Source organism: Prenolepis imparis, unplaced genomic scaffold, assembly GCF_030444845.1.
Source record: "Prenolepis imparis isolate NDT839.2.m4 unplaced genomic scaffold, iyPreImpa1.0 SCAF_1, whole genome shotgun sequence".
In the NCBI taxonomy this organism is placed as follows: Eukaryota; Metazoa; Arthropoda; class Insecta; order Hymenoptera; family Formicidae; genus Prenolepis; species Prenolepis imparis.
Window position 1 is genome coordinate 8,227,646 of NW_028141159.1, and position 25,961 is coordinate 8,253,606.

Below are 25,961 nucleotides of genomic sequence, written 5' to 3' on the forward strand. Positions count from 1 at the left end.
CGTGCACACAAACATGAATTTTATATTATTTTAATATTGAAAGAGAAGTTATGCTTTGAGAAATATAAGAAATAACATTGATAATAATATATTTTTTTTATAATGACAGATAAATGTATAATCAATGAAATGGCCATTTAACATATCTTTATTAAAATGTGTTCTACAACATTTATTATATTTTATATTAAATCGTTTAATTAAAGGCATTTTCAAATGTAGTAAATAAGAGAGTGTGAAGCCATCAAATATCTTTATATTTTTGGGCGTGGACACACGCACGCGACATTAAATCACATCATTGGAATGAGCACCCATCTTGTGCGAATCCCGACGATCGTTTCCGACAGGAAGTCTGGCCAAAGAGGAAGCCTCGGACTGCGTCAGCAGACGTCGCTCTCTAGCGTACACCTTTCATGCCAGCTCGTGCCGTTTCAACTACATTCAAAACCTTTTGCATTTGCTCGCACGAGTTCGCCGACAAAGAACGTCGCCGCGAAACCCGCGCTGCATTTTTGATCATTCGACGCTCTCTCGTCCGCCTACATAGTTCCTCTGTATTGTTTACTGTTATTTGGAGGTCAGTTGCGACTCGATTAATTCGACAAAACGAACTCTATTTATATTAGTAATTTTCTGTTCTTCCAAATCTCTCAAACATTGAATTGTGAAAAAAATCCTGTTTACTCCGAAAAGAGAAGCTGAATTGCTTTCTCTTTTTTGATGGAATTCGGGTAAGATCGCAAATTCCTGTAAAATTGGCGTTACAAAATAAAGAGTTTTACAAACTATACAATAGACATATGTTTCACGCTCTTGAAGAATTCCGGTGCAAAAATCGGAATAGCCACGCGATTCGCGATCGTCAAATGCCGCCACACCCTTCCGTGCCGCTTCCGCCCTTCGTTGAGAGATGTTTGCAACAAATTGGAATCTCCCTTGCCCTTCCTTTCAGTAATTGGCAAGCGATGCACTGGGCGTTTTTCTCAGTCCGGCCCCGATCCGTAATTGCGACTGACCGACGGACAAACACGCCGTATACACGCATAGATGGAAGTCAACCATCCTGATGTTAAAACGATCAGAAACATTCTAAGCATATTACTTGTTTTCTATCGGCACTAGAAGGTTACAAATAACTGAAGAGCTTATTTTCACAACCAGTTTTATCTATCTCTGCAATTCATTGCTCTATTGCGCAAAAACTTAGCGGTTCATATAAAAATATCCAAAGTATCATCGCTTTATTTAATTTATAATACAAGAATATTTCAAAAAATATATTTCATATATTTTTAAATAATATAATAATGCAGTGGTTTTAATTGGTTGATTACAAAACAGTTTTTTGAATTTCGTTTACTGATGATTGAGAACGCGTTTGCGACAGTAGATCGTTTCATGCGATGACGAGAAAATGCTAGATGAAAACTAGCGATTTGTCGATGCGACTTGTTGTCCTGCGGTTTGTAAAAGCTGCTTCTTTCTTATTTTTTTCGTATTTTTTTTATTTAGTTTGTTTTTCCCCGGATCCTCGACTGGCCGATCGATGACAGATGAAGTGATTGATTTATTCGAGCGGATACAATTGCTTGGCTACTGATTAATTTTTACCGAATGATCTTTTGTGCATAAACTTTCCCGCTTACTTATATACCCCACATCAACTTCTTTTATTCTGACCTAGTGTAACAAATATTAATTTGAAAAATTATTCGAGCGGCTATACATACTGTATAAATTATTATATATTCCGCTTTACATACATCTTTTAGAAAAATAGCATATGTGCTACAAAGATATACGCATAAACAACGAAATACATGATTAGCTCTTAAGTTTCTAAATTTTTTTTTTTTTTTTTTTTTTTTTCAACAGTAATGTCCGTAGCTCATTCAGATCGATCGACATATGATATCGCGCCGCGGCTAGCAATCGCAATGACAAAAACTCGATAAGGTCCAAGTAAAAAGATCACGCACGTGATCGTGTGTGCTGTGCCGTCGTGTATTATTAGCAGGTAGCTTGTTAGGCGGTCGGTTTGTGGATAATGGCAGGTATTACAACACGCGACCGTTATTAACCCCTCTATACATCTCCTTCGGTCGCGTAACGTCACCGTAAGCCCGTCTTTATCTCGCCTTCTCGTTCATTCGCTCTCTAGAGGAACACCCCTATACCGGCACAGACAAGACATAAATCATTATTCATAATAAGCTCTCGCGCGACAAAAAACCCGTACCGACAGATCTTAGCTACGCTAAATAATCGCGGTCGTAGAGTTCTCGCTCCACCGGACATCCCTCCCCCTCTGGTTCTTCGGAAAGTTTCGAGACGATCGTTCCGCAATTAAAGGATGCCGGCGCTCTCGGGATTCGAATGGTTTGTCTTCAACCCATTCTCGAATCTCGTATAAGTGATATTTTATAGAAATATTTCGAAGTAGCACGCGGGTGCGCGCGCTTAATAGAAAAGTTTTGGATATTCTGACATTTTATTCATGTGTTCTTTTTACGTCAGCATTCTTATTTTTATTATGTTAAATTTTTTGACCGATGAAATCAAGGAAATAATTGTAAGTAAAACTTAGGATTAGACTATTAGATTTAATGTCAAATGTCTGTATTTTAGCCGAATACGGTATAAATATAGGTACATCTACTTTCTACAATTCTAATTTGATAGAGTTACTCTCTCGGCGTCAATACGTCTTCGAGTGTTTTCTTGCGGCTGTTCGCGTTTTTTTTTTTTGGACAGACTCCGGGAGAATTCGCGGCAAAGAGGATTTCGTCCGAGCGATTTAGCATGGTGAAGAACACGTCTTTATTTTAGCGGAGGAGGTGCCGGTAACATTCCACGGCGAGGAGGCGCGATGCGGACCGAGAGAACAGAAAAGGACGCGACCCGGTCCACGGCCGCGAGGGGGATCGACGTCCTGGAGGGCGTCGCCGTCCTCGCCGTCTCCGTTCTCCATCACATCGTGTGGGTCCGAGCGTTCCGGACATAGCACCGCGTCCCCGCGATCGTCCGACGTTTTGCTGCATCGCGACCCGAGTTTTTCGCCGGGCTCTCCTCTGGCGGTAACTCGACAGGCCTGGCAAGCCGAGAGTGCATTACACGCAATTAGACGCCAGGGTGGCCCCGAGGTATGTCCGACAAACGGCCTCCTCCTCGCATCCCCCTACTACATTGCGTTGCGTCGTTGCGTTTTCCTCCTCATTTCTCTCTTCGTCGCTTCCATACCGCCCGGTTCCACCCCTTCCCGCTCTCGTTTCCCCTCGGTGACCCTCTCTTATCGGGCTGTCTTTCCTCTTTTCGATTTCTTGAGGAATCGTTTCTCAATTGGACCAAATATTGTAAAAAATTACTGGTGTTTCAAGTCAGCTGTAACATATGTGTACAATTTTATATCTGTCATTTTATTCTATTAAGCAATGTTGCGCCACTCAATAGCTGAATTGCTGATTTTAATTCAAAGTTTATCGATCCCGAAATTTATCGATTTCTTAAAACAAAAACCTGTTCTATAAGTAAATATCATGGGATGCAATATCTAAGTAATCTCTCACAGATTAACAAAAGAAGAAAAATATTCATGCCAAAATTAATGCAAAAATTATTGCGTATGTTCAAATAAGTGTTATGAAAAAAACTTTAAACTGTGCGCATAATTTTTAGATATTTGTTAGATTAAATTATAAACTCGGCAGCAATTTTCCCATCCGTTATTAAACTAAATGGTGGTATTCGATAACTCTAACGCGGTAGTTCTAACGACAAATACGGGTGTGGTATGCGTGTCGGTCTACTGCTTCTGCGTCTACAAAAATAAGAGTCTAATTATATTTGTCTGTGTGCGAACACATGTTTCACGCTTTTGCGGATAGTCAATGGAGGTTGTGACTATTGTCGACTATAGTATAGCACACACCGTGCTGTCGTCGTGTAAGAATGAAATACGAGCTACGTTGTTGAAAGAGAAGAAGAGAAAAAGAGGACGATGACTGACGAGGGACGCGTAGGGAGAGGTGTATAAAAAGCGATGACACCGTTTAGCGCAAAATACACTGATGCGCTTCAAGTGTAATTATCATTGGCGTAATTAATTTAGCTAGAGAGCCGGCATTAATTTACCTCGCTGATTCGATCCTTCTCTCCTTTGCGACAGGAACCCTCTTCTTTTCTATCTTTATACCTGAACTGCAGTTGTGCGCAAGTTTCCTTCTTCCGGGACTGCGCTTTTTTGAGAGTATTCTTTCTCAACCAGTTATTTAAAAAAAAAAAAAACAGCAATAGTTTCTATAAGATAATTTGAACAGTTAGTGTAATATTCTTTCATTGTCATTAAAATGCTTTTTTAATTGTTTAATTATACTATTAAATCGCGTATCATTTAAATATGTTAAACAAATAATTTTTTAAGCATTATTTGTTTAATGGTTTTCTTCCTCTTTCTTGTGTGCAAGGAGGTTCTGATGTACGATTCACATAAAGTTTATATTTACTGTCTATTATTAGAATCTTTACAGCTTATAATCTGAATGACTTTTCTCCAAAGCTATTTTTGTGCAGCACAAATTGATGCAGTGATTGTTAAGTTGCATGCTCGCAAAAACAATTAACAATTTATCCTTTTCACTTGAATGTAAAGGATGTCAATATTTACACGAGTCGAAACGTAGGATACGAAATGACTGTGTAAATAATGTATCGTGAATATATAGATTGCACCATCGTCGACCGATAATTTGCGTTGCAATCTGATTTCCACAATTGGCTTGATAATCGAGGTCGAGTCTACCTTCATTATTAAACGCGTGTATACACTTTACACGCATTGATAAACGAAAACAATTTTTGCAGACTGTAGATGCACGCGATACTTTAACAGAAAAGCAAATTTGCTTGAATGGCGCGAAATTGTGGTTCAGACACGAGACCGTGAAATGCATGTCTCCATGAACTTATTGTTAGTATATTATGGCGACTCATCTCATTGATACTAAACAGGTTGATGAAAGCTTTTTTTTAGCTTTCGTATCTTTTGTTCTGTACGATAATAACTTGAAAATTAAGAAAATTTCGCTTGAGAAATTAATATTGTTAGATTTAATCAGCTATCGTTTTTTTTTTTTTATATTGTAAGTAATAACAGAAATTATAAGATGTTGAAAATAATACTTAACATAATATATTCAATAATAAGTTTAGATAGAACAGTTTATTACATTGAAAAAATAAGTAATACAAAAATAATGAGTCAATACGAGCAAGAAAAGATGATTAATAAGTAAAAATTTTAACGTAGAGTAAGAAAAGGATATTTTTCTTTTCTTTGGCGTTACAGCTCTTGTAAGGTTTTGGCCTAGGTCACACCAAGACCTACAATTTTATCCTGGTTTCGAACAGGCAGATTGATTAGAGTCCTTGGCAAGATATTCTCAGTGATTTGTCATGCCCATTTGCCTGCAGAAAGGCTAACGATCGAATAGATCCAAATGTGTTTCTAACCGAATTTGAATTTGGGTTCTCAGACATAGAGAGCGGACGCACAAATCTCTGTCCCACAGTTGCACATTAAATTTAAGAAAAAAAGCATGCGAAGAATATCTAAAATGATTTATATTATCGTCTTTCAATTGTTTGTATAATATGTATTTGTAACAAAAGATTTGAAATAAAAACTTCGATAACTGTCAAAAATATTAATTGAATTTAAAGTATTATAATATATTATTTAAAACATATTATATTATTTTAATTTTTATAACATATTATTTAAAAAAAATTAATTAGCAAATTAACGCTTTAATCAGCTGATTTCTATCAAAAAATATTAATAAAGCAAAAATTTCCTAATTAAATGTTCTAGCTTACATATTTATATTTATATTTTGTATGTTATAATGCGAAATAATAAGATTATTCTAATATATGTACGTATTTTATTTGTTACAGGTACCATTGCGATACACAGCGCGTCGTGTCGGGAGTGCCGTGTAAAGTTTCGCGCGTCGGAAGTGCCGTGTAAAGTGTCGGGCAATCGTAATTATTCGTGTTTTCGTGAGTGCTATCATGGACCAAGAGAGGAGGAGGAGGCCCAGGGAGGCATCGGGCGACAGCGGAGCAACTGTGAGGTATGCAAAATAAAACATTTTTTCTAAACTGCATTGCTTATGAAATGTTCGACACACACATAACATAATTTGAATATTTTGTTTTCAGATCAATGTGCTGTGTACTACAACTTCGCTATTGCATGTATCGGTGAGTGAGAAATTGTTTATTTAATAACATTTTTATAGCGGTAATATGGAGGTATATAATATGTTGAAAATATTAAAATAATAACATCTTAAATAATATGTTATATAATATCTTATTTGCGATTAATATTTTTGACAAAAATCTGGTAATTGTCAAAAATATTAATCGAATTTAAAATATTATAACTTTCTAAAAAAAAAGGCATATTAAGTCGATTCTCAAGTATTATTGCATCTTTTCCGCAATGCTGATTGACTGTTTTGATTCGCATTGTGCGTTATACTCGTAGCATCGAGAGGCTGTCATCGCGAGGGTTAGTTGTTTAACAGTTTGTTCAAAATAAAATAAAATAAAATAAAATAATATGTTTAAAATAATATGTTATAATACTTTATCCGCGATTAATATTTTTTGAAATCAGCTGATAACTGTCAAAAATATTAATCGAGTTAAAAATATTATAATATATTATTTGAAACTAATATCATTATTTTATTTAATTTTATTTTCAACAAACTGTCAAACTGCTAACTCTCGCGATGACAGCCTCTCGATGCTACGAATATAATGCACAACGCGAATTTTGACAGCCAATGAGCATCGCGGAAAAGCGACAACAATAAACTTTGATATATGCGAGTATCGACTTTACATATCTTTTTTAGAAAAGGATACAATATTACACGGACAATTGAACGACAATATAAATTACTTTAGACATTCTTCGCTATATGCTTTTCTTAATCTACGTCATGGTGAGACACACTTCGGCAAACATAATAAGAACTATATATAATATCATTTAATAGAAAAATCTGTGTAATTGATATTTATTTATTAAGATTGCGCTTAATATATTAAAAAAAAATAAATATGCAAATAATGAGTCAATACGACCAAGCAAAAGTTGTTAATAAATGAAGATTTTTTAAAAAGTACGTAAGATAATTGTTAAAATAATAAACATAAATTTAACAAACATAAATTAAACATTTTGACACTTATTTGTGTCTCTTCTATAAATATATAATATATACATAAAAACTATTCTTTTCTTTTCTGTTATAATAAAATAAGAAAAGAAAATAAAACAAAAATAAAAATAAAATAAGAACAGAAAAGAAAAATATTTATTTTACATTTACTCTATTTTTTTCTTCTTCTTGTCATCCTTATATTTTTTGAGGCAATTTCTTTAGCATTTATTTTCAAAATTTTGTAGATTTAGTTATCTCAAAATATGATCGGCAGAAAATGTGATAAAACAGCTAATCGATTATGCTATACGTTTGAGAGACACAATAGAACCAGCTTCTGATCCAATTAGTGCAGTATCCGATGAACGAACCTATTCGAGGTGGCTGAGCAATTATCGCGATTGAGGCGGCTGTATAAATTTCTCAGTACGAGTCAGGTACAACCGCCGGCAGGTCGGTCTATCTGACCGGACTAACTGTGCACATGCAGTGAATTTTTTCGCGTGGTCGCGCGGTGTTCACTGCCGACACACAGTGTCGCTAAAGGATATTAAATGCCTTCCTTGTAGGCTGGCCGATGATTGCACCGACGACAGTTACTATCTGGAAACTGTCGCCCCCCTCGCGTAAAACGGCAGGGGGCACAAGGCAACTACAGTTAAGCGTTGTCTAGCAAAAGGTTACCTTTGAAGTGACACTGAATATCCGACATATTCTGTGTTCTCACGCCTTTGCTACATCATTTCAGATGATAGCGCAGATAGTATTTGCAAGAGTGTTCGCTCAAGAGATTTATTATGACGGATTTATTATTATGATGAAGCTTTTGTTGAAATCCTTGAGTGACATCTCAAGCTCCATCTTGATCTTTTCAAATAATGTGTATATTTCTGCATTATTTTATGCATATTTTTCATTAAATGTTGTTTGATTAATATGATGTTTATGTGCATTACGTTGTGTATAATATACATGCACAATAATATTTCTGTTATGTATAGCTATTGAAATCGTGGTTTATGATTGTACTTGCATCACATAATCTAGTTACATTGAATATTTTATAGTTGTGTCGCGTTAAGCTTTATTTCGAAATAATACAGTAAGATATATCAAGGTGAGAATTTATTTGGCAACACGCAATGGCACGTGTTTATAGAAAACAACTTTGTATTACCATCGTGAATCTCTGATATTAGATATTATTCGTTATTTGAATCTCGCAGAAAAACGTAGTGATATATAATTATCAATTACATATTACATAGTTCAATTCAGAGTCATTGAAATTGATGACGTTAAAAGAAAGACGTAAGAGAGAATAGTGCTCTGACCTCTTGCGAGCAGAAAAAAATGCAAATTTGCGTAGGAGGATCTGGCTTCTGGCCAAAGATTGCTCTTCTGCTGGCTACTTGGCCAACCGTTTTAAAGTGACTCGCGAATAGCTTTTGGTTATCCTACAACCACCTACAGCACCGCGAGAAGTTATTGTAGTTTGACTAATACGATGTGCGCGCTTCGCCAGAGGCAATATTGATTCGCGTATAGTCATATTGCTATTCGATCAAATGTGTGATCTTCGTGATTCCATGACTTTCGATACGTGAAAATGGAACGAACGTGAAGTTTCTATCACAAATAGAGATTTTTAATCGGTGAATCGTGATTTGTGCGTATTAAATAATATTATTATTATTAAACAATGTGTAGTGTGTTTTTTAAATCAATTTGGAGTAAATGTAATATTTTTTACAATACTAAATAATCCATGGTATGTGAAAACAATAATAATTTTTTGTTAATATAATCTGTGAATGAAAATAATAGTTTTCGTGGGATATAAGTTCGAAAGCAGCATTTATCAAGAAAAGATATTGTCGAGAAAAAATTAATTACAAAATTGAAAAAAGGTATATCTTTAATTATATAATTTTTATATATTTTCGAATAAAGAGAAATTTAAATAAATTTAACATTAAAATAGAGTGCGTAATTTTATAAAATATTTAGAATTATATACTTGACATAAAAACATTCAATCTGACGCATTTATTCAAGTTACTTTTACTATATTTATAATACTAATTATATGGCATGCATACACACTCATGCTTGAGAAAGATTGCATTTCAAAATTTAAGAAATTAGTTCATTAAACTTATGTGTATTATTTCTCTAATATATTTTTTAATTATTTCACAATTTACTCTGATCGAAAAAAAATAAAATTTTTGTCTGATCATGTACAAAACATAGACTAATACACATTACATCATTAAATTCAGTAGTCTATCAAAATTAGATATTTAAATACATTAATATGCAAATGAAACTAAGAGACAGCTAGAAAATATTTGGAAAGATTTTTAACATATTTACTAATATCATGTGTGACAATAGTATTTTATTATCTTCTATATTTTGTTTGAATATTTCTTAGTCAACATATACATTTCTTTATATATTTGCTACTTTGATATAATCCTGATTTGCATCATATATTAGTAGAACAATGCAAAAGTATCGATAATGTTAAATGATTCAAAGCAACTCTGCTAATGATACACGAGCAATCATATTCATGATGATAAAGAATATAAGAATATTCATACTGAAAATTTGTTACCGCAAATTTTATATAGATAATTTATCATTAAGTATACATGAAATTAATAAAGTAATGATTTCTGTTTTATTAATTAATGTAATTAATATTAAATATTATATTAAAAAGATGTTTATTAAAAATAGCTATATTATTAAAAGTTATAATATAAAAGAGAAATGAGTCTTGATTTTACAAAATTTATATAATTTTTTGTTGCGTTGAATAACGCAATATGTTGTAACATACCATATCGACAATAAGACAAGTATTGCGGCGCTCATGAGACTACTGTAAGCCTTGTGCTAAAAATATTTTCTTGATTGTAATGTATAGAGTGCACATAGAGTGATAAAATATAGAACGACTAGAAAATATGCACACATATTAGTCAAAGATGCAATTTGTATTTTTTTTTGTAGTAAAATTTGTGTGGGTGTGTATAATTAATAAATATTTTCATTATTTTCATAATATTCAGTATTTTCATAATATTATTTTTTTAAATTATCATGATTATATTGATTATATAGAATTTATAAATTTTTATATATCAAATTTTTATATCAAATATAATAAATATAATTAATAAATATGTCACACTCGCATCAGTGCTCATTTATAACTTTATAATTTTGTTATCACTATTTTATTAATACGAAAGATATATAAATATACACATTGTTTTTCATTTTTCAAGGATACGTTTTTTTATACTATGGAAGAAGACATTAATTCAGTAAAAAAAGATAATTGTCAAAACTGTAGAAAAAAAGAAAGACCTGGTATAAGAAAATTTTTTAGAAATGGTAAGAAAATACAATTTAAAACATATAATGAGAATAAATATGATAGAAATAGAAAAAAGAAAACAAAAAAATATAAATGTTTTTTTATTAAATAATCAATTTTTTATCATTGTAGTTTGGCGTAGAATAAAGATATTAAATCGTGGAAGCAATCAAAGAGAATCAAATACTAATGAAGTTCATCTGCACTGTATGTATATTTTTGCCTATTTTTTGTATAATAATTGATTTTTTATCAATATTTTTGAAACATGCGTACATTATAAAATGCTTATCATATACTAATAAAAGAATAACAATGTTTATCAGCAGTTGGCACTTAAACCTAAACAAATACAATACAAAATAATTGTAAATTCTTAACTTGCGTATTTATTCATAATTTTGAAATATAATGTAGAATATTTATTAATAAGACTATTAATGTCATAAAATGTTTATTATTTTTTAATAATTTTTGGTAGCATAAAATATTATATATCGCTAGATGTCACTACAAATCATTTTGCTGCGATATCTAATTCTGATCAACAAACGGTAATTAAAATAAAAAAATATCCTTTCTATAAAAAAAATTATTATTTATTTAATATTAATTAACACGTATCAATTCGTATCAAACAAATAATTTCTTATACATGAAGAATAATTTCTCTAAATTACATTACATTAAAATCAATAATTATTATGTGTTTTAATTTTTTAAATTTGCATATACTAATTATTTTTACTATAAAAAAATGTTAATTCTTACGGATTAATATTACACTTTAAGATAAAAAAATACTGCAATGATAGAAAAATTTATAATCTTGTTTTTTTGTACATTATATTTTATAAAAAGAAACACACATCATTTCTTTCTTTATATATCAAATGCATTTAAATAAAACTAACAAATTAATCAGAAAAGATTTGCTACTTGATGTATATTATGAATACACATTAGTATGTTATATTATTTTTCTGCTTTGAAAATGTCTGATTGTGTAAAATATTTTCACTTTTTAATGTTCTACAAATACATGATGCTACTAAAATGCGATATTTTTGATGACATATTGCTAATGATACTACTTCCACAAAACTTTTCAATATATCGATTTATCATTTCTATATGTATATATGTAGAATACATATAAAATATTCAAATATTCCAAAAGTTTAGCACTCGTAGTCGAGAGTTTCCATGCGGTTCAAGTTTGCAGTTATACTTAGAGTACACTGTTAAATTTGTTTATGAAAATCTAATGTAAATAGATGCATAAACTGTTATTGCATCCATATGTAATGTTCCAGACTCGGGTATTTTTTCTATAAATAATAGATTCTAGAAACTAATATAAATATAAATATACATATAATCACAGAATAAAATACGATAGAAAAAGAGAAAGAAATTTCTTTGATATATTTTATACAATTAAATAAAACAATAAATATATAGCAATATTAATTAGAATTATAGAAATTCGTAACAAATACTGAATTTAATATTTTGCAAATTTATATAATTTTTATTTAATTAACTTTTACACATTTTAAACATAATTTTGAAATATTATATATATATGTATTATAATTATTTATTAAATATTCTATTAAATATTTAAAACTTTTTAAAAATAGAACATTGCATATTATAAATACAATAACGTGAATTATATTATAAAGACAATAAACTGGAATCATTATCGCGAAGATAAAATGACCAATTAATCTTTTACAAATAATAAATAATAAAATAAAATAAATTAAATTAAATTATAATAAATTAAATTTAATGGTAAATTAAATTGTTCATCTTAAAGTTGTTCGCTGTTTTTCTGGATTTTTTTTTCTGTTTAGCCTTTATTACATCGTGATTATACTCATGCAACAATCACTTGCGGAAATACAGTTAATAGGATCGCTTCGATACGCTTATCGAGTCATTAATTTATAATTATAATACACATAGGAAATGATTGCATTTCTCCAAGAATAATCCACATTGATACACGCGATGTTCCCGATTGAATTCGCCTCGAATGACAAGTTCAGCATGTTTATCAACAATAACATACTATGTGTCGCAAAAGCCAAATATTGTATGAAAATTAATTCGTTATCACGTTCCAAAAATATTTAACATATTTTATAATATAATATAAATTAGAAATATCTCGATATTTATGCAGTTATAGCTATATTTTACAGTAGTTACATATTTAACAGCACTGTCTGTTTGCTATCTTTATTGCAGAAAAATAAAGTAATAGCGTTACAACATTGTAACTGCCAGTAAAGTCTTTTCCATTTTTTTTCTCTTATTTTTTTCTTGTCCTAAGATATCTGAATTACCAAGCAGTTGCCATGATACTACATGTATTTATCTCCATCCTAGCGGTCTTCTTATCTAACAGAAACGGCTTCCACGTTTCGCCAATAATTCCAACCAGGTGCCACAACTTAACTTCGCCTTTGGAGCGAAAATGAAAAAATCATGTCGATCCTTAACTGTTTATAGCTATGCCTTCCATTGTTTTTTTCTTATCATTTTAGTTGATGGATGACCATAAATAAGGCGAAACGTCATCCGAGAAATTACGCTATTGAAATTCTTTATGTGCCTTATATAGCCTATAAAGATTCCACTTTTTACGATTTCAAGTTAATTTGCATAATTAAATACGGCGTTTGAATATAAAGGATTAAATTGTGCTGTGCACATAATTTACAATTTCTTTCTTAACGATATTTTATATATTTTAATAATTAATTTTTCGAAGCCCTAATTTAATGCCATTTTTCGAACTATTATTCGCATTTTATCTTTCTATGTTTTCAGTCTTAAAATTGAAATATTTATTATTCTTTTAAATATGCATTCTTGCATTATTGCTCTCGTTATTAAACATTGATAGGTAAAAGCTATGTATACATGTATATAAAATAATATAATGTAATCAACGTGCAAATTGCGGAAGCTCAAGAAACTCGGGAATTAGCTTTAATCATAATAATGCTGAATTTAACTAAATAGCAGCAAGTAGGATCGTTTTCTGTACTCAAAGGTGTTTGCGATGTCTCGTATCTCATCTTTGTTTCGCTCCCATCTCCTTTTGACGGAATGCTGTAAACAAGCAACAATCGTGTTACATCCTCAGGGTAGATTATCCTACTCGAGGGTGCTTTTACAACCATGTCGGCCGAGATCTCTGCGAACATGTCGCAATCACATGAGTTTGCAGCCGTTTATGTACTAAGCGCATGCTGAATTATGAAGAGCACTTCATTGTTTGAAAAATTCGTGAGTGAAATAATCCCACGTAAAAGCACTTGAATAAAGAAATGTGTTGTCGTTTATATGTTTATTAGTATTTGAAATGCGCAAGCAGGAAATGGTTCAGTTCTTTGTTACTGCTTTAACAATTATTAAATATGTTATAAAAAGAAAAGTAAAATAAATAGAGATAAAATTTTTTATTAAATAAATAAAATATATTTTTTAATACTGGTGATAATAATATGTTGCGTATAATTTTAAAAGTGATAGATATATAACATTATTGAAATATTTTAATAAATATTTGAAATTACTAATATAAATATTTTTGAAATAAAAAAGAATCTTAACATCTTAACATCTTTTATTTTGTAGCTTTAAATTTGATGAAAAATTATTTGATTAATATTTTCTAAAATATCAATCTATATTTTACACTTTTTAATTTATTCTAACAGTTGCACGGAACAAACTCTAATTGTTTAATCGTCTATCTTTATAATAATTTACAAAAACAATTTTGAAATATATGGTTATTATCATTACAAAAATATACTGTTACGATATAGTGATAAAAATTATTTAGATGATTAAATCAACATCATAATTGACTTTTTGAACGCAAATCGATAATGATAAACAGAATATACTTGTCAACTTTTTATAATAATCAAACAAATATTATGGATGTTAAATTTGATACTTGATGGAGGTAAGGATTATGTCCCCGAGGCCTTTCACGTTTTACGATTTCAATTTCCCTGCTTCGTTGCCGTCAATGATTTTCGCAAAGTGTGCTGTGGCTGACAAAAACCAAATGGAAGTAGAGAATTGCAAAGAGAGATAAGCCATATTCATCCGCTTTTCTCAATGTTTAAGAAATATACATGTAAAAAATATATAAAAAAATATATTAAAGCAGAATCCGTGATCTACTTATTGTCTTTTCTTAAGTGGATTGCCATTGAAGGGAAAAATTTTCATCATATTAAAAAAAAATTGTTTGTGCCATTTTTGGCTCAATAGTTTTGTTTATAAATTCCATTGTATTGTGTAAAACTCACAATGGAATTTATAAACAAAACTATTGAGCCAAAAATGGCACAAACAATTTTTTTTTAATATGATGAAAATTTTTCCCTTCAATGGCAATCCACTTAAGAAAAGACAATAAGTAGATCACGGATTCATTTAGCTTTGGCATCGTGAGAGAATAAAATTCTTTCTTCTAACGCTATTGTTTAGCTTTAAAATATGCTATTTTATTTTTACAAAATTGTAGCTCCTCAAAGTATGTATATTAAACAATATAATTATATACCTATATCAAAGTTTGCAATGGTAACTCACAACAAGAGTATCATGAACGTATCTTGATGTATATACATATATACGATCTAAGATCGCTACCAATTATAATTGTATTCCGTATCAAAGGGAGAAGCGCATTCCATTTGATATGCTGCGGTCTAAATTGGTCTCGTAATTGCCCTGTCATTGCCACGATTCAAATTTTCGTTGGCAACCGGTAGCTTTCACATTAAAGCCACTGCGGTTATCGTAAATTGGGGCAGACCTGAGAGGGTATGCGGCGTTCAGAGATTTTGCCACTTGGGAACTTCCGGTATCGCGGTATGGCAATACAGTTTGAGAGGCAGATTAAAACTGACCCTGGAGGCTTAGAGCATTGACTTCCAAAATGCTTTAACCTTTGCCACCTGAATATTCTACATCTACCCTATTATTATCGGCTTTTGTTCAAAATATATTATTATACGATTCTTTTTTATAAAAAAATGTCTTGCACAATTTGACAAATATAGTAAAAACATCATATTTTTAAATGTATACATATTGTCATTATTTTCAACGTGAAATGTAAATAATATTCCCGATCGGATCGCTGTCAATCAGAATTTGTCGGCTTGAGATTTATTTTATTAGCAGGAATATTTCCACAATACACGACGAGTTCTGTTCCGCGCTCCTCTCGATTTTCTACACAGCTTTAGTCAGCACTTTATCACCTTCATCTCCCAAGAAAACTTTCGCAATTAATGCCGTGACAGCTAGAGAATGTTAATTTGAGTAAGTTACCGTCAACGATAACGGGAACCGTCTTTTCACTCGCGGCACCGATAATGCGATTACGGGATAAGATGATTTGTGTGCCAGGTCTCTCTCTCTTTCGCTCTTCGAACAACTATGTGCCAAAAAATATTTCAGAGCGATCCTCGTAGTTATCGGAAATCGACTTTAAAGTCATCAGGATACTTTTTATTTCTTTTTGAACATTAGGCGACTCAAGATACATATATGTATGTATATTCATGATCGGACCGAGCGATTTTTCGTTATCTTAGTACCGCGTACGTTTCTGGAAGCTCCCCTTTAAACGAGACGCGCGGAATTTCGCTCTACATTTTTGGCGAAACTTCGAACGCCAACATATGCGTCGCGTCGGCGGATTCATCGCATGATGTATTCTAAGCACGAACAAGTGGGCTACGTATCATCGATTTCTCGATGAGAATAAAATCCATGAATATAACGGCAGCGCTTGGTATATATCGAACGTCGCGCATTGCATCTTTGAAAATTGGCGGATGAAGAGAATAAAATGATCGTACAATTTTATTGGAAATCTCGATAGTTATTCGTGCTTACTTAGCCAGACGCAAAATCGTTCCCTGATTTCATCGGATGCTGCTATATCCGTCACCGCAAATTACAGTCTGCCATCTAATGCGCATGAAAAGGAACGACCGTGCAATGAAGTGCTATATTCGTCGACAATGTGGCGAGACAGATGACGAGAAATGTATGAGATATATTTTCGAACTTGCGGATTTGAAACTTTTTAATAGCTACAAAAAGCTAAAAGTTGATATTACTTATCAAAAGTTATTGGTGGTTGGTTATTGATAAATCAATAAGAGTACTTGTTAAATTTTTTTAAATAAACGAATATTTTGATACACGCGATTGTGCTGTTATTGCTATTATTATTGCACGATACGATCATATGATACATTAACATATATTTTTTTAGTAATAAGATACACCAATGTCATATATGATTTTTGAGAAATAATTAATTATTCACATTAGTTTATTAATTAATTACATACTATACAAATTACTATTTATTAATTGCTATCTAATTTGCAAAGAAAAAACACATATTTTTAATTTGCTAAGAGAAAACACATTTTGTTTTGTCATTATTTGCTTGTGATAAGATTATCTTAGGTAGGTTTTATAACAGTTAGTATTATAAATAATATAATTGACAAATATTTTTTATGTTATAAACACACATGCGTGTTGAGTTCGGTGCTGTGTCGCACTGCGCTATGTTTTTTTTTATTATGTAGTTTAACAAATATTTACGTTTGCATATATGTATGACAAAAATTAATTCTCACGCATTTTATATTTTCCCGCACACCTCTCTTGGTATCTATATAAATCTGTTTACAACATAAAATTCAATCAACGTATTTTATTAGATATTGCCCACACTATCTCTCATAAAAAAACTTTTTCGAAAAAATCTCTTCTGGCTGGAAGTGACTTGAAAAATGTGAATAGTGTAATAAAATTCGTTTTATAGTTTTTTATGTTTATATGAAATGCTATTATCTTTATTTATTTTAGACGAAATAAGCTGTTATAAAACGGCATTATTATTTTATTTGCAAACTATGTCAAAGAATATGTATTTCAACATATTAGCATAAATGTGACTGGTTATCAAAAAATGTAATAAAATTGCCTGAAATAATATAAATTCAAGTCACTCTTATAGTAAAATTCAAAAGCAATTAAAACTAATATGAAAAATATATTGATCAACTTTCTGGCTATTCATACGGCCATTGTACGAAAGATATTTAAATTATTTAATCACTACACAAACAGATTGTTTGACATAACATTACAGTGCATCCGTTATTTGAGCTATAGAAATCTATTAGTATCTTTATTGCACATTATTCTAATATCTTTGTCTTAAGGCTACATTATTCTCTTAAAATATATATTAATATTTTAGTTCTATGTGGAAGATTATTTAATGTCTTTACACTATTAAAAATATTGTTTATTTATAATATATATTAAAATATAATTCTAAAGAAAGCATATGTTGAGAATAAAAAATAATAAAAAAACGTCATTTATGTATTGCACTGATTGCGAGTTTCTATCATGTATTATACAGACCAGTAAGTAAATGTCATTACCATGATGGCTGTCGACGTTCTGCAAGAGATTTAAAATTGTGCACACATATGTTCATGTCATAGTGATATGATTCAATACAACTAGGCGTCACGAGTAGAACCGGAAGATAGAACCGGAAATAGACGCAATTTCGTGAAAGATTCGTTTGACAACCTCAAAAAAAATATAAAATTTTTACTGAGGAATGGATCTCGCTGTATGCTCGAGATCCAGGAAATATAAACGGAAATTATAGTGGTTTGGTAAAATTTCGATAAGAGAATTTGCACATACGTTAAAATTGAATTATTTGAAAGATGTCTGGTCGACGTTTGTTTTAATAATTTGGAAAATATAATTTGTTAGAATTTTTAACGATGCAAAGCTAGATAGAAATTTGAATTTCATGTATAGCAAACAATTTCGATTTTGATTTGCAATTCTATAGCATTAAAATCTTGATAGACCCGTAGATTTATTCTGAATGTATATTTTTCAGTGAAATTATTTTTTTTATGTATATCACTATACACAGAGAGAATTTTCTCTTAGAATTTACCCTGAAAATCATGGTAATCGTGGGACAATATGGTATGAAAAGAATTTTATGAGAATTTCTCTGATTAATATTTATCACAATAAAAATAATAATATCTACACGTTAAAATATAAAACATGTTTGAGTAATTTTACCATGCAGTTTAGTAAAATTACTCAAACATGTTTTATATTTTAATGTGTAGATATTATTATTTTTATTGTGATAAATATTAATCAGAGAAATTCTCATAAAATTCTTTCCATACCATATTGTCTCACGATTACCATGATTTTCAGGGTAAATTCTAAGAGAAAATTCTCTCCGTGTACATATTTAATGTTTATTTGTAATAATTTAAACTTATAACTAAATGTAAAACTAAATTTCTTTCTATTTATAGCAAAATTATAAACTGTAAGAAATATTTTGATTATATTTTTATATATGATAACAGATTATAAACTATAAGAAATGTTGATTCATCATGCTGTTATGTTAAATAATGGAAGCACTATTTTATTTGACAAAACAGTACATTCTCATAGTTAAGCGAAACAAAACAGCTTTGAAACAGCAAGTTTCGTAGACTCGACCTTTTGAAAGATGCACGACGCAAACTTTCATCGTGTCATTACTGTTAAATGACATAAATGGAAACGACGAAGTTTGATTTTCTCTCTTCTACGGAACCTCATCCTCATTATTAATTACTTTCCTTTTATCGTTGCTCTATTTTACCTCTCTAATACATACGTATACTGTAACATGTGATAATAAATAATGAAATTTTATGCGATTATCTTAAAAATTCAAATTAATGATTTTTATGATAAAGAGGAAGATCTTTTTGATAGTTAGTGAGTTAAAAATTAGAACAAAATGTTTGTGCTATATTGAATGTTGAGTTTGATTCAACTTATTATATGATTTCAAATTTTAGTATATTGAAGTATAGCTATTCTCTCAGAATTCGCTGTAGAATCTTAATGACATATTAATGACATTATATTAATGACACTATTATATTTATAATATCTTTGTGACATCTCTAAATCACAAAATATTACAAAATTATTGATATTAATAGTATTATTGATATTTTTTGCAAACACCAATATTTATTTGTTATATCAAAAGTATAGATGCTTAAAAATATAAATAATTTATTATTATAAGCTTTATTAAATTATTATTATAACTTGAATTGTGATGAACATTATGTACATAAAGATATTCAAGATGCATTTAACTGTTGCGAGCTTATAGCTACAAAATATAATTCTTATCGTAATAATTGGATATCATTCTCTAATTTCATTTATTTATTTTTTTATACAATATATTTTTTTACATACCATTTTATTAAATATCGGCACTTGGAACAGCGAATGGATGCCTGATTCCTCGTTATATCAGATAATTGAATTTCTCCTTGTTTGGTCTGACCCTAGAGGATTATCGGCAAAGATTCCAATAAATTACTCGGTCTTCAGACTCACCTACTTTTCTTCAGAGTTTCATTCTTTGTGTGAAACTGTTCGCATACCGATAACGATTGGGCGTCATTTTATTGACCATGATAAATCGAATAGAATGTCATATTAGATTATGGCCATTATTCTTCATCAAATTCTTTTGGATCATAATTTCCATAAAATTAGATCATAAGAGATTATTCTTTATTTAATTTTATTTTTAATGTTACTACTAAATTACACGTAATAATTTTATATTTAGCATTTCATAAACATTCTATGTATATTCTAAAATTTTTCCAGCAATTGTTTTTGCATTATAGTCCGTATTTGAAAAACATTTATAAAAAAAATTATAAATGAGAAAAGCGGATTATATTTATTCTATTTATCTATAATTAATAAATTATTTAAAAAAGTCGTAACAATTGTTATATGTAAATGTTATATGTATTTCTTTGCAGACGTCTTATAATTTATATTCCATTTGTGAACACACATACGGACGCTGCATAAAAATGCCGAACAACTGGTCTTAATGCATGAAAATCTGCATTACAAACAACGAGTTATCCGGTTTTTCGAGCAACCTGTATTTTTCGCGTTTTTGCATTCGCATTTGGTGCAGCTGCGAGTCCAAAGTAGATTGTAGTTTTTATTATCACAAGATAAATATTGTTCTCACCAGATGCAGATAGAATGCATTCGAATATCGTATTCCAAATTTTAGAATTTTATTTCAATTGATAATAGTTGACATAGTATAGACGCAATTAAACAACATAGTATACGGCGCAATAAAATTCTATTTTTTTATAAATCTAATAAATTTTCATGTATAAATGCTTTTAAATAACTAATATAAACAGTAATAAATCTATCTTACATATTGTTACTATCTATTCTCTTATCATGATATTATAAAATTTATTAGTCGTTTATAATATATTTTGCATACACCTTTCAGTTTGTTAGTAACAAATGTGTACGATGTTAATAATTTATTTTTCGGATGACAAAACTTAGCATTATAATCGTAAATTTATCACACCTTATTGCCGTGATGTAATGAATGATATTTATTATTTATGTATGGATGGAGCTATATTTTTCAGGGAAAACTAATTTAATGTATTAGAAGATTAATTGTCCACATTTGTTAGATCTAACAAGTTTGCGAATATTGTAAATGTGAGAACACGAGTATCTGACAAGATGACACAATATAGATCTCTTGATTAAAAACAATAGAAGAATTGTTCTAAAAATCTCGTCAATTAAATTTTCAGCAAAAAAGTAATCTGCCTGACGAATTTTTCCAAAAAGTACGTGCATTCATGCGTAACAGTGAGAGCTATAGTTTTGTCATTGTAATGGATAATCGATATTTGCACATCGCATCACGCCAGATGCAACGCGTGCTCAGCTGTGCATCCAACGAATCGCTTAGCCGGATCTAAAACCGTATGCGAACGTGACGATATTGCCGAGTGTGACTGACAATTTGCGAAAGCTTGTGTGAGACCATGGCTTCCGTTTGTTCTCATCTTAGACCGCTATCCAGAACTGAGACTTAGCCTTGCAAGCATAAAGGAATGTTGAAGAAGCGATATCTTTTCAAAGGCATATTTCGCTAGTTTGTGCAAGAAATGTTTGAGCATAAAATGGAAAAGGTTTTTCGTATATACAAGATTAAATACATTTTCTCGATATATTACATAAATATTTAAAGATAATTAATGTTATTAATTTCTTTTTATCTTAATTTGGCATTGAAAACAAGAAATCAAATTCAGATATATGGCATAATTAAGGCTAATTAATAAATAATAATTGCTAATTTGTTGTTATACTTCCAAATTTGTAATTATTTCTACCAATTAAACAATTAATATTAAAGATGTTGAGAGATTTAATATTATGCTAGCATTCCTACATTAAAAAAAAATTATCAGTATTATTATTAGTATTTTTATCTTTAAAATTAATATTTTGTTAATTGGAAAAAGTAATAAATTCTGGAATTAAAGCAATAAGTTGAAAATAAATTTGCATTTAATTTTGCCAACTTTATATCCAACTTTGTCTTTTCATGATAGAATTATCAAATTAGCGAAGAATAATTTATTTTGAACAATCATATTTAAATTTAAACGGCAAATAAGAGCCGTTTTGATTTATTTTTATCACTATTTATTTTGAATTTTTTAAATTGAATCATGTTTTATATGAATTATAATAATCAATATTTTTCAGTGTCTTTTTTATTTAATTTAATAGCATTTGAGCAGAATTTAATTAAAAGCCAAGTTTTGTAAGTTCAAATAGAAGACACTCCTAAAATTACATCACATAAGAGATTTACTTGAAGAGTAGTTTGGGGACAAGAGATTTGTTCTAGTTATCTGTATGCCAAACATGACTCTAAACAATGGAGATCCTTAATTTGATCTAAACTACTGAAATCTTATTATCTACTAACTCAAGTTACCAATGAGTTGATTATTTCGGAAATGATGTAAGCACAGAGTTGTGGAAGTTTTGCTAAATTACATAGCTTTAGTACATGTCTTAATTTTCATTGAAGTTTATAACAAATTATTTCGAATATTTATTATTATATCATTTCGAATACTTATACACTTATATACTTATCTTATTGATTAAATATTATATGTATATATATATATATATATATATATATTAAAGATTTTTTGCGTTTTATGTATTGATGTAATTAATTGCTTAATACGTTTTCTAAACATTTATATGATAATGTTTTATTTCTTATAGGAATTTAAATAAGACATTCTAATATTATATCATGCATAATTATTCATATCTGTTTATGCATACTATCATATATCATATTTAATGATATATTTAACTTAGAATATTTCAAATTACAAGAGTAAGTAAATTGAAATTTCGTTTTCATATTTAATGAGTCATGGCAATGTAAAAATGACGGTAGTCGTTTTAAATAAATGTTATTGTATTGCAGAAAAAACTTTTGTAATAATCAGTGTTTGTTATAATCGGTCAATTAAAAATACAATCATTAATAGTATTAAATATAATATAAATATATCAATATACTATGTTTCGTTGAAAACATTTTCGTTTAATTATATATTTTTCTTGATATTTTATTCTACGTTCTACTGTAACATAATCTCTCGTGAAACTATTGAAAGTTTGTTACACAGAGCACTATTTTACTTCGAAAAACTCTATTTCAACAACGAAAAAGAGAGACTGATTGAGATTGAACTTTCGGCGAGATTGCAATTACGGCTTCTCCGACGTAGAATCCGAAACGCCTTCATAGCACCTCGTAAATGGAAGCTTTATTTAGGGAGTCTGCGTGGCTGACAGTTGTCGTAACTCAATACACGGGCTCTACTGAACTGTTCAGTAGATCAAGTAGACCTCGTATGAGGCGGATGCGCCAGTCCCATTGTCCCATGTATCCTTTGATCGTGGTATTTCACAGGTCACAAGTTAACGGGCTCGCACGATGTTAAATGTTACCATTTCACGAAGTCATTAACCATGCTTTTGACATTTCAAAGTATAGGGCAGAATCACATTCGCGTTTGCGCATTCTCATAGCACCTGATGCAAATTTATAGTCGACCATTTGCTAACAAATTCGCTACCCACATAGGGCTGATGACACGTTGAGCTCTTCTACTAGACGAGAGTCGTATGTATGTAGCCTCCGTTCAAGTAGCCTCTCGTTCAAGAAACATTTAAATCAAGAAACATTCCACTAATTTTGTATTTAATGTGATTAATTGGTGCATACTTTACACATATATCGCATAAATTTAGAATAAATAAAACTAAATTTTGCAGACCGATAAACACATTTATGAATGAAAAACTTTCATTTATTTTTTATGTATACATCGTGAATAAAGATTTACAGAAATTAAATATGTTTTTTTAGTCTCAAAATAAAAAAATACATGTACTTAATTATTTTTCTCGTAGATATATTTGTGATAAATAATTTGTGTATTATATATGTTAAAATAAATTTAAAAAATATCCAAATTTACATTTTTTTCATCTAACACTAAAAGTAAAATTTTTTTAAACATTTAGTTTATTTTATATGCAATAATATGTTTATAGTAATTTTTTTATATTAGTTTTCTCGAAAAAACTAAAAACTAAAATCTTTTTCTTTTGGATGTAAACTTGAGAGTGTGAAATTCATTCTCCTACATCTCGCTGCTGCAGAGTTTTGCTATAAATATTTTTCTTCCTACTTTCCTTCGGTACAACTTTTATTATCTGAAATCGACCGATTTTCATCTTCTCTAATTTTGCCGCTTTTCTCGTCTCGCTTACGTCGTCATGACACAGTGAGCTTTTTCTCTCATCACGTCATATGGACGCCCGTGGCAACAAGTTGCTTAGCAACAGCGTTCCACCTTTTCTGGTTAGCCACTAGAACTATTGCTGACGCCGATATGCTTTCATTCCCATTTATCCTCTCGATCCTCCTTTGGCTATTTTACGTAATTTACACTTCGTATCGACTAGTTTCTCCGACGCAAGCTTTTAGTAATGTGCTGCTGATCGGCGGAACTGTGTTAGCAGACCTTATCACTCTTTGAAATTTGCCGTGTCAGAGCGCGAAATACTTTTACTGATGATCCACGAACATCGTATCTAGATATCACTGACGAGTTAGATGATAAGAAATGATCTCGCTTTCGCAGAGAATGATCCCCTTGGGAACTTTTATGTGCAGGAATGAAGGAAAAGAAGAGAGAGAGAGTTATTTAAGGTTTCTTCTCCGCAGCAGTTTGGTGGAATGAAAGTTTTATCCCACTTTTTTTACTCGTGACCTTAACGGTAATTTAGGAAACGTGACGATTATTTGGCGAGTTTTTAGTTAAAAATACAATAATTAGATTAAAAAGATATAATACTTAGATAAAAATAAAATATAAACTTCATAACCTTCGAATAAATTTCTAAATGTCTGTTATAATATATCATATCTCATAACACAAAGTGAAGATATAAATAACAAGTAATAAATATATTTTATATATTTAATAGGTAAATAATCCTAGATATAAAATAAAATATTGAGATATAAATTATATATATAATATAAATTATAAGATATAATATTTTAATCAAACAAAGAAGTTAAATTATCATATAATATTCTGTTATATATATATATGTATATTGGTGCACTGGCGGATCCTGGGGGGGGGGGGGGGGGTTTAAACCCCCTTGCAAATAAAAGAAACAGTTTTGCTGAATTTGTTTAAAAAATATAAATAAAGAAAAACAAACATTAAAGAGCTATCGACGTCGTTGATCCTGGAATAAAAGCTAATCATGAAACCAAAAATATTAAATAAAATAATTTTGCAATCCCCGCCCCCCATTATCGACGTCAGGATCCGCTAGTGTATTGGTGCATTGGTTTTTTTTCTCAATTCTATTACCAGAAATTATTTCTTAAATCCATATCGACTTTCTTTTACTGTATAACAATAAGTTTTTATCGTTTTGATCAAGTGATCAAATGGTTGCATTTTCTTCTTCGTATTGTTTAAGAAATTTATTTTGATATGTCAGAAGCAAATAATCTATTCACAGAGTAGAAACATAATGGAAATATCGACGAAAAATCCAAGTCATATCGACATTGATATGTTGTTATGTACGAGAATCATGAATCTACCGGAATGCATGAAAAAAATCTGTAAAAGTTTACTTGACAAAGTGCGGTCTACTGTGAAGTCATTACAAAG

General features: G+C 30.2%; 1 protein-coding gene and 1 long non-coding RNA gene across 2 annotated transcripts in view; both read left to right on the forward strand.

The window, feature by feature from the left end:
- LOC145944651 (uncharacterized) overlaps positions 1-25,961 on the forward strand; it is a 250,870-nt gene that overhangs the window by 118,199 nt on the left and 106,710 nt on the right. Inside the window, exons 6-7 of the mRNA XM_083053178.1 lie at positions 5,959-6,137; positions 6,226-6,267. Coding sequence (XP_082909304.1) covers positions 5,959-6,003 — 45 coding nt within the window. The 3' untranslated portion in view covers positions 6,004-6,137; positions 6,226-6,267. The remainder of the gene's footprint in view (positions 1-5,958; positions 6,138-6,225; positions 6,268-25,961) is intronic.
- The window catches only part of LOC145944660 (uncharacterized), a 55,420-nt gene continuing 38,486 nt past the window's right edge, over positions 9,028-25,961 (forward strand). Inside the window, exons 1-3 of the long non-coding RNA XR_014426713.1 lie at positions 9,028-9,154; positions 10,550-10,658; positions 10,774-10,848. This is a non-coding gene — a long non-coding RNA (uncharacterized LOC145944660). The remainder of the gene's footprint in view (positions 9,155-10,549; positions 10,659-10,773; positions 10,849-25,961) is intronic.